Genomic DNA, 11,488 nt, shown 5'->3' with positions numbered 1-11,488 from the left:
GGTCTGATAGGTTTTACTTCGGATTGAATAACTGTTTTTGGTTGCGCTTCTGTTCTTTCAATTCTCAATTCTTTTAGTTCTTTACTGATATGGTCTCTATCTGTTTTATTACCAAACTTGTTGTTCAAAGTGTAGAACTTCAAATCCTAATCATGATTTAGACAAACATGAAACTTTTTACCTGGATTGTGTAGAAATTACTGAAGAAATTCACAAAGTAGCTCACACAAATCAACAGCAAACAGCGGAAGAAGCTTGAAGACGATGATTTGTCAGTGTGGAAGAAAACGCATTGTTGCTTTACAGAATCGCGAGTCTGAGCAAGAAACAACACCTTTGAAATCCAAAGCTGTATATATAGGAGTTCATGTACAGCATCTCTGTAACATTTTCACCTTGCTTCTGCTGATTCTTGAATGAAATTAGATGGGGTCTCCATCTTTCTTTTCTTCAAATCTTGACAGATTCCATGATGTTAAAAACAAAGCTTACATCTACAATTACAGAAGAATAGAGATTAGGCTTTTGAGAATTAGAAATTTTTTTTTCCCCAATTAAACTTTCAAGCTTGAACAAAAATTATATAAAAATTAATGTTTTAACCAATTTCATTAAACATTCAAGTTCCAATGTCGTCACTGACAGAAAATCTAACGACAGGGACCAAAATTAAAAAAAATGTATCAATTTAAGAATTAATATTGTCAAGTTCAAAAATTTAAAGACCAAAACTGAATAAACAATTAAATATAGAGATCAAAAATCATAATTTTGCCCCATTGATTCAAACACATGCATAATATTTGGATTCATTTTCGGAGTGTTTTGTTGTGTTTTGTGGAGATAGAGAGAGTAAAATAAAGATAAATAAGTGTGTTTTAGAGATATTATGTATGTTTGGATTTATTTTTGGAGATAATTTAAAATAAGTATTTTATATTTAATGTTGTGTATTTGAGAGACAAAAATTACTATTCATTGTCAAATCATGTCTTTTTTATATATATTTATGTATATGTACGTGTGTATAATATTTTGACATGATTAATTTGCTAGAAATGATGTTAATTAATTTTTTTTAAAAAATTTAATTTACCTGGCATTGTAAAATTTAAACTGAATATCATATGAGAAAGATGTAAACACTAATCTAAATTTTAAAACATAAAAAAGGAAATATAAAGAATCAAAATCAGAAAATTTCAAATAAAAATCCTCAATTTTATAAATTAGAAGTTCTGTTGAAAATTTTAAAATGAGTTACTTCTGATTAATTAATTTTATTTTAAAATTTAAAGTTCTTTTTAAATTGTACTTTTACTCGTTTTTCCTCATAATTATACCGTGGAGGTAAAAGAATATAGTAAGTGCAATTGAGATTTAAGTTGCAAAGACAATATATTCTATTTACAAGAAAAAAATAGTAACAATTTTTATCAAAGTAAATAAATTAAGTACTATGAGAACCTATAATGCACGATTGTCCAATGCAGTACCGAATATGTATCGAGCACAATATCTGCATATATATATATATAAAGACACGACGTTAGACATACTACAAACACGTTAACTGACGTGTGCGACACGTTTTCTAGACATTTAAAATAGGATTCAAAATATTTATTCCTCTACACAAACCCAACAACTTTGAGAAAAGCAAAAAAATCAACCAAAAGGGATAGGATAATTAAAAGTACTAATTATTATAGGGTAAATTATAACAAGTTTCAATGAGATTTAGCACAATTGAAAATACTTTATTTATATTTAAAAAATTACAGATACTCTCTGATGTTTGATGAAATTATGTAATTCTTGAATAGAGGCTTGAAATTGTCAATTTCACCCTTATTATACTTTTCCCTTCTTAGAGAAAAAAAAAAAAGAGTAAAATTTGTAAACAAATCGGACTAGGTAGATCGAAAAAATTGTCTACTTAATTTATTAAAAAAAAATCATAACATTTGTAAAAATAAGTAAAATTATAATTGATAAACTATAAAAAGAATATTTTTGTCAGTTTACCACAAAAAGAATAAATGAAAATCTAACGGAAACTAACTGATTGATCTAGTTGTTGAATCAATACCATATGAAAAGAAAAAGCATTTTCCTCTCGTAAACGCAGTTATAACACTGCAACACCAATTTTATTGTTATGTTAATAATACCCTTAAGTTGATTTTCTTTTCTTTTCTTTGTTGCTTTCTTTCTTCCTTTTAAATCTTTTTTAGAAATATAATGTATTGGTTTATATTTATTTTTTTATTCATAATATATTTTAAAATATAAATTATTATTTATTATATACACACAGAAACAGCGTGCCACGACGACTAATAATTATTAAAATAAGAAAATTCCCTGATAAGTTTTCAAACAACAATAAAATGTTCATAATTATATTAAATTTTAAAAAAACTTATCGTAATTTACCCATTCTTACATTGTTATGCGTGACTTGTGAGGTAAGGTAAAAATTTTATCTTACAAGCTCAAATCTCATTCTGACCAAACCTATGCCAATCAAAAGGCTGTTTTGATTGCTCGAGTAGCCAACACTTGAATGTGTCTTGCTAACAAACTTGCCCACATTTCAAGCAAAAACAGTACAATTCCACTAATAAATTAAACTTCTCATCCTTAGTCAATATTTTAGCCATATGACCATCCAAACATCCATAACTTATTATAAGACCAAAAAATCTCTACCTACGTTACAAGAATGATTTCTTCTGTTATTATGATTAATTATCATAATTATAAGTAAAAAAATTGACTAATGATATATAATCAATCATATTAGTGCAATTATTATTAGCCGTTATTTTTAACAAACGAGATAAAATGTTGAATATACATAAAATTATGGTAAATATTTTAGTCATAATTAATTAAGAATCATGATAAATATTTTGACCATATCTAAAATTACGACAACAATTGAGTAATCATGATTACAGTTTAAGTTTTTACATTATTTTATTTGATTGTAGTATAATATTAAATAATTTTCAAATTATAGCCATTTGTAATATTTTTTTTGGTCGTGCCATGACAAAAATAGGAGTCGTGCACATGCGCACACACACACACACGATATATATATAGATAAGAGCAATAGCTATGCGTCTTGATGGTAATAATTTGTTTGTGAAAAGACAAAATATTAAGTAATTTTATTATAATACCATTATGAAATAAAATTATAACAATACAAAATATTTAAAGAAAAATATAGAAAATAATAGAAATTACATGTTGGTAGTTAATTTTAAGATGAACATGTATAAGCCTATGATAATATACAAGTCAAGAAGAATAAGGATATTTTTATAAATTTACTTAAAAGATAAAAATGTGAAAATTATGAAGGATACATGATTTCTTCCGACAACTTTTGCATAATTCAGTATCGGAAGAACCAAAAATCACGAAATATCAAAAAATTATATAATTATTTTACAACGCTAGAAAAATAAAACATAAAAATATCAAAGTGCCAAAACTACAGATGCAGAAATATATTTAAACCGTATGTAGTGGACTTCAAGTCAAGCAAGTGCTTCTGAAACTACTGAAGTTACTCTACTGCAACATCTTTAGGCTATATATCCTCATATGAGATATTACTACCAAAAAATAGATTATCCTCATAAATGATCACGTTTTAAAATTTATAGCAATCAATATTAACTACTTCGATCGAACAAATTCAATTGCAGAAACTTAAATTCTAACCACTGCTAATCAACATGTGTAATTTTTTGTCATAATATTTTAGCTACGGCTAAATTTTTTCCTCACAGAAATTAACAATAGCTAATTATATATATTATCATTGCATAATCGTAATTAATTAATGTTGGTCATAATTTTTTTATTTTTCTCATATTAACTATAACAAAAAATTATATTTCTTTTATGACATATATGCGTAGTCAAATAATGCTTTGGATGATATTAATAATATATATATATATGTGCATTTTGACAGTCTAATCCATCAATTATCAACTTCTTTTAATCAACCTATAGAAAGCAAACGCAAAAAGCCTAATTATGTTGCTTTATATCAAAAGTAGCTTGAAAAGAAAGGAAGGGATATGGAGAAAGAGGATAAACAGTAAAGCTAAAGCAAGAGGGCATTGGACAACACAATGTGCAAAACTGTTACACATATAAATATTTTCTAATGATGCAAACATGTAAAAGTACATAGAGATTCTATATATGTAAGAAGACAGTCAGTGTTTTGGCACAATAAACAGCATTGTCTGCAGAAGAACGATGAGTCTCGCGAGCAATGGGAGTCGGTCGTCGGTAGACGACAGCAACGAATGCGAGGCCTCAAAGACGGCGATTGCGTTGTATCAAGCAAGAGAAGAGGAGATTGAGAGGAGAAAAATGGAAGTGAGGGAGAGGGTGGAGTCTCAGCTCACCCGTGCCGAAGAAGAAACCAGACGATTGGCACATGTCTGGGAGGTAATGTCTGCTCTGGCTTTCTTTGGATTTTTTTTAAGTGATTAAATTTTTTTGCAAAATTGATAGAGAATAAATGTGTGTGCATTTTTTTTTTCCCTCTTTTGCACGATTATGTAAGATAAACGAGATAGATATGAGGTATATTAATTAGTTTTTCTTGAAGGAAATAAAATTTATTGTAAATATCAAATCATATTTAATTTTTTCTAATATATACGTGAAAAAGTAACGAGCTATATTGAGTATTACATAAAAATTTGGTATTAATGAGAAATTAATAAATAATAGATGGTATATGTTTTTGTTTATGATTACAGGGTAATTGGATTTATATTAGCCATGAATTAATTAATATTAGAAATAAAGTGATATGTTTGAGAAAATTTTGAAATTATTGTAAAGTCCAAATTGGAAAGGTAATAATTATATATGAACTATTATTACTACTAGTTACATGTATTAAGTGATAAAAGAATTATTTTCTCATAATAATATGTTTCATAGTTTTAAACATGATAATTATTTTATAAAAGTTCTCACAAGTAAGAATTAATAAAAAATAAATAAAATTATGCATAAAATTATTGTGATTGACAATTATTACACATATTCAGTGACAAATAATTATTGTCACTACAGTGTTGCTAATTTTCTGTAGTAATAGTTTTATGTACCGTTCTACACACTACAAATCATATTATGATAAAAACAAAAATTACTTCATGGAATTATGTTTGACGACAATTTTAAGACCATCATTTGATATTTCATCGCTGATATTATGTTTGACGACAATTTTAAGACCATCATTTGATATTTCATCGCTGATATTATGTTTGAATGTAGTGAATATAACAAATTAGTTATATGGTATAATATTAATAAAATATAAACTTAGATATATATATATATAATTCACTCCTTGTTACTTCGTAAACTTTTTACACTTATGAGTTAGGGTCTACAACTTAATAAAAAGTTTTGTAAGTGTTAATGACAAACATTAAGTAATAAAATCAAAATTATCACTAATTATATGTATTAAAAGAGAAAAGAATACAATTTTGACTGAGGATGACGATTTTAATCCTGTTAGAATTCAATCTATCAATTAAGACCTAGAATTCAAATATTGGAAGATTAGGGGAAAATCAGTCGGAAATTGCTACTTGGCTGGAATTCGGGGCTTGAGTGAGGCGTACATGCCAAATACCAGCTAGGTTTGTAATTTTTGATGAATTTTATTCTTAATGTGCTAATTTTTTATAATGGCAGATTTTAATTGTCAAACTGACTTTGAACGTGGTTAAATTTGGCACCCCTATAATTATGGAATCAAAATTGTAATATTTTCATTAAATGATGAGAGTTTTTATTGTCAGTATAATGATTTTTCATAATTTTAAAAATATTTTTTTTTTCATAAACGCTCTCATTAACAATAATACAAAAAAAAATGTCATTTTAGCAACATAACAACAATATAATTGTGCACTGTATATTGTCAATTTCATGCATAATTCTTGTTACTAATAACTAATATGAGAATGCATGTGTTTATATATTGTTTTGAGAAATAATTAACATTGAGCACCTGAGTGTGAAATGTTGTTGTAATATACATAGGAACTGGAAGTGCTGAGTGATCCCATGAGAAAGGAAGTTGCTGCTGTGCGTAAAAGAATTGATTTGGCTAATCGTGACCTTAAATCCCTTGCACAGATCTGCCACAAGAAAGTAAGACATCCTTCCCACCCCCTACCCTCAAACCCCCCACCCCGAACGGATTTAGATTTGATGGAAGAATTTGGAATTTTTTTTAAAAATTTTAAAATCCATCAATTTATTAAAAAAAATGACTACATAATACGATTCTCTGAACTTTTCAAAAAGTGACAATGTATTAGATGTAAGTTTAAATGGTTAACAATTATTAGCTAGTGTTGCTGTCTTGACACGTATGGAAGTCCGCACATGAAATCTTTTTTTGTTTTTTTTGAATAAATGATAATAAAATTCAAAAAGCGCTTATTTGATTTGATTCTGATGCCATATTTATATGTATTGATGGTGAAATCCTGAGCCTGAGTTGAAATGTGGACAGGAAAAGGAGTACAAAGAAGCCATGGAGGCTTTCCAAGAGAAGAACAATGAGAAATCCCAACTTACCTGTACCCTTGTGGAGGTAATTATAAATTACCTCTTCAATTGATTGTTCGGATAATTATGTTGTTCTCTCTTGGAGTTTAGTGTAATTATATATAAATTTTTATAGTTTAAAAAATTATACTTGGTACTCATTTTATTTTCATCTAACAAATAGCCCAACGTTTAGTAACATTTACAAAATTTATTGAAGTTAGTACAAAAAATGAGTGAAAATCCATATTTACCCCGATTGATTTACAGACTTATTGTAGGTCAAACAAATATTTTCTAACCAAACTACCTATATAAAGGTGAAGACGTATAAGGGTAGTTTGGTCTGAAAATACTTATTTCACCAACAATAAGTTAGTAATAAGTCAATCAGGGTAAACTATGATTTCGTCATTCAACTTTTTTGTTGATATCGACAAATTCTGATAATTCTGACTAACGATGAGTCTCTTTGTTGGAAGAAAACAAATATCGGAGATATTAAGTATAATTTTTCAAATTAAAAGAGTTTACGTGTAGTTACATCAAATTTAATATTACAGTACAATTATCCCTTAATTAGCTGTTGAATTTTGTTTTAAGTTTTTCCAATCCAAACAGTGAATTTTTCACTTTGTCTAATTGATTGATTGGCAGTTGGTGAATCAAAGTGAGAAGTTGAGAATGAGGAAGCTGGAAGAACTCACCAACATTGTCAACTCAAACACTATCTGAGATCCATACACCTTTAATTGGCTGTACACTTGAAATGATTTACTAATCTTATTTTTTCTGTTTTATTTTTCTTTTCTTATTTCATTTTATGATTTTTTTTTTTGTATTCACACAAACGATACCCAATTAAAATGTGTAAGACAATAGTTTATTTCTCTTACATTTGGAACTAACATTTATGTAGTGTACAAGAATTAAGCAGTGTAATTAATAAGCTCTCAATGACCAAACTAGGATATATCATGTAGAATAAGATGCGGATACATTTTGAAAACGTCTGGATAGACGAAAGTCGAAGTATCGTTTTTTAGTTGAGTAGTTTAATGGTGAAACTTCAAACGACCATAACTCTTAATTCGAAACTAGTTTCAGGACAATCCACCTATTGTTTTGGCCGTTCGAAGTGAAATTCCATCATGTCGACTACTGTCAAGACATTTTCTGTGGATTTTTTTTATTTTTCTATAGAGTTTAGTTCATTTTTTTATATTTTTTCTAATTATCGCTTGCTATAATGTAAGGATATTTTTGGACTGAGTTTCGTGAATTTATTAGATAATTCAAAATTTTGCCCGTTTTTAACATGTTTTATCTAAATTATGATTTTTTTTTAAATAGCTGCAAACTCTATTATGAGAATTCTTTAATAATAAACTATTTTACTACCTAACATTTTCTACTCTCATCTAATATTATGGAGAATCGAAAATAGGGAAAAATAAAGGGTAAATTACAGTAAGCTCCCACGAGGTTTGACATATTTACAAATATCTTCTCATTATTTAAAAAATTACGAATAGTCTTGATAATTTATGAAATTATGTAATTTTTGGATGGAGGTGTGAAATTGTCAAATTTTTTCTTGATATATATTTTTTTAAAAAAGTTAGTTAAAAAATCAAACATTGTGATGAGAAAATTTTAAAATTCAAAATAACATCCACTTAGCCCGTAAAAAATTTATAAGATTTTGAAAAATAAGTAAATCATAATTCACAGTTCACAAGGTCATTTTAATCGATTCATTACAAAAATTAAATAAAAATATAACGAATTACGATAATTATTAGATGATTATTAAAATCATAAGGGTATTGATAATTTTTTAAATAATAAAATATATTTATAATTATATCAAATTGTTGTACAGCAAGTAGCATAAAAGGAGGAGAGAGAGGGGACTTCCCCTTTTACTTTTACTTTAAAAGAAATGAGAGGACGATAACTATTGAACATGAATCCCCTACCTAACCTTTCTTTTCATTTCTTGCAATTGTACTTTTTTCCTTAGGATTTGAATAGAAAATGCTGACATAAAAAAAAAATTGCATAAATGAAAATTTTCTTATTAGATTTTATGTTCGAACCAGGCTGTGTGCGTAAGTATTGGGTGTGTGTTAAGAATAAAAAATAAAAAATAGATAAACTTTTAACTTTATCCTTCAATCATCATTCCGTAATAATTTATTAACAAAGATACGCTAGTAATATTTTATGGGATAATAACACTTTTCTTTCCTAAAGTTTGTTGTAATTACACATAAATTCATTGTGGTTTGAAAAATTACATCTACTGCCTGAAGTTTGCTTTCGTCTAACAAATAAGTTCTATTGTTAGTCAAAATTCACTAAATTTGCTGATATTAACAAGTCAATAATTAAGTCAATCAAGGATAAATCAATTATCAATTTATTTTGTTTTTGTTAATATCAATAGATTCAGTAAATTTTGACTAATTGAGAACCTATTTGTAAATGAAAGAAAACCTCAGGGGTGCTAAATGTAACTTTTCAATTTATAGGGGATCTACATGTAACTACACTAAATTTCAAGAAAGAAAAGTATAATTGTCCCTATTTTTATACTTGTGATGAGGTAAATATAATATATATGTAAAGTCAAAATGATATAATTCTAATAAAATATTATTTCCAAATTATTGTAATTAGATAAAAAGTAGTAGTTAGTGAATGGAAAAAACTAGTATTATTATCAATAACTTGTATAAATGCTATAAATGAAGTATAAAATTAAAAGTTTATATATATTTTTTTTTCGATGTCAACATTTTTCTTTTCAAACCCTAATAAAAGGGTTATAATTGTAAATAAATTTTTTTAAAGGGAATTCAAGTATCATTTGAAAAGTTTTTTTAAAAAAAATATAATTTTATATTTTTAAAAGGATCGAAGTGTAATTAACCGTTTAAAAATATTTGAATTATTTTAAACATATATTTGGATTATCCACAATGACTTTTTTCTTTTTCTTTTTTTTTTTTTTACTCTTGTTGAATAAAAACCGGAAATGTAGGCCACAAATAGACCATTGTCTCAGAAAATACAGCATACAATAGAAATACATCAAACACTCGAGGACAAGGACGATACCAGAATGTTCATGAATGTGCTTTCGACACAAGTTCTTCCCGATCAACCAGCAAGTATTGAATTTTCCAATATATATACAAGTGAAACTGATCGAAGTCTGCCGTTGGCTTCTTGTTCGCTCATATACCATTGAAACTTTTGCAAATAAGAATCTGGGACTTTTTATTTTGACAATTACAGAAGTATAATTCTGGATGTCCCACAAGATTATTGTTTCAGGTGAAAATGTATGTTCTTGCTTCTGTTTAATTTGGATTTCCTATTTTGTTATTTGTTTGTCTTCTTGACCGATTTGCTGTTATCTGATGAGTGAAATTGTTGCTGATCGCATGTAGTGCAATCATATGAAATGGGGACCTGAAAGAATTATTGAATATTTGTCTGGGTTTTCACGAAGATGTGCGTGTGTGTGTAATTTTGCATTCCGCCCGAAAAAAAAGAGAACAGGAAAGCGTTGATAGGAATTTTGGGAATAATTCTGCTGATCTTATAGGAGCGCTGTGTTTGCAGTTAGTTTATTCCTGATGTGATGATGAATTCGAGAAATGTGTAGAGTAATCTTGTATTTTTGTGCAACTCAAGCTTTGCCGAGGACATGTATGTCCTATTGTGGTTTGTATATGATGATTGATCTTGGAAGGCTGATCCAGATATCAAGTAATTCTATATCTGCAAGCTCGTTTGGTTGTACTAATGCCTTTGATTTTTTGTATCCATTGAATAAGCTGGAATTACTTTGTGGAATTTATGCAATATCGTATATGTCTATATTAAGGGAAGCGTTCAGATTCCTACCAGAGTGGAAGAATGCAAGAGTAGTTTGTTATGACAGAAAGCAGATTGGCATCCCTTTGATGCTCTCTCTAGTGGTGTTCAATTTATTAACCCTTTTCAATTATAAGTGTTATGATTTAATCTCTTGTCTACTTTTGCATGCTGGATTATGCTTAACAACGATTTGGGTATTCTGCAGTTGAATTTTGACTTTACCTTTCTACTTTTGATAGGACCTTTTCTTGACATAAGTTCTTCGATTTGCTTTTGCTGAAGGAGTTTTGAGCTTATGTACTGTTCCTCAACACTGCATTATGTTAATGGCTACAGCTGGAATGGTGGTGCAAGTTTGTGGTGGGGCAGTACCTTGCATTTTCAGTTCTAAAATGCATTTCAGTAAATCATGGTCTGGGTCACATCCGAGATCTTTTATGAGACATAAAACAAGAAGGGCTGCAACCTATTTCAAAGTAGCCTACTCCAGTAGATCATGTTATACAAGTAACATTTATCAGTTACAGCGCGTCACTCAGCACGATGTTACCTCAAATAGTTTAAAGCGGGTCCAATGCAACTGCCAACGAGCTGACAGTGTGAGTGGGTTAACATCTGAGGATGGCAATGGAGCATTGTATGTGGACAATAATGCAAAAGAGCATCGTAGTACTAACGGTAATGCACTTTTAGAATTTGAGACAATCAAGGAGTCCAGCTTGGAGAGAGAGGCTTTTTCATCCAATAGTAAAACACCTCAAAATGGAACCACAAGAGATACCTTGCAAAAGGACATTGCTGGTTCTATTGAGGATGAAGCATGGGAACTACTAAAGGAATCTATTGTTTATTATTGTGGTAGCCCTATAGGTACAATTGCTGCAAAGGACCCAACTACGTCCAATGTTCTGAACTATGACCAGGTTTTCATCCGTGATTTTATACCTTCTGGCATAGCTTTCCTGCT

General features: G+C 28.6%; 2 protein-coding genes across 2 annotated transcripts in view; both read left to right on the top strand.

Moving 5' to 3' along the window:
• Nucleotides 1-4,322: 4,322 nt before the first annotated feature.
• On the top strand, nt 4,323-7,769 carry LOC105180173 (the record flags this gene model as incomplete). The annotated part of the gene is given in 4 exon segments (XM_011103835.2): nt 4,323-4,488; nt 6,115-6,225; nt 6,593-6,673; nt 7,285-7,769. Coding segments are annotated over 4 exon segments (436 nt in total), but the record flags the coding sequence as incomplete, so codon positions are not given.
• A 1,926-nt stretch (nt 7,770-9,695) lies between these two features.
• The window catches only part of LOC105180172 (neutral/alkaline invertase 3, chloroplastic-like), a 6,791-nt gene continuing 4,998 nt past the window's right edge, over nt 9,696-11,488 (top strand). Inside the window, 2 exon segments of the mRNA XM_011103834.2 lie at nt 9,696-9,980; nt 10,761-11,488. Coding sequence (XP_011102136.1) covers nt 10,842-11,488 — 647 coding nt within the window. The 5' untranslated portion in view covers nt 9,696-9,980; nt 10,761-10,841.

The sequence above is a fragment of the Sesamum indicum genome, unplaced genomic scaffold (assembly GCF_000512975.1).
Source record: "Sesamum indicum cultivar Zhongzhi No. 13 unplaced genomic scaffold, S_indicum_v1.0 scaffold00379, whole genome shotgun sequence".
Lineage (NCBI taxonomy): Eukaryota > Viridiplantae > Streptophyta > Magnoliopsida > Lamiales > Pedaliaceae > Sesamum > Sesamum indicum.
This window is presented reverse-complemented; position numbering and strand designations above follow the sequence as displayed.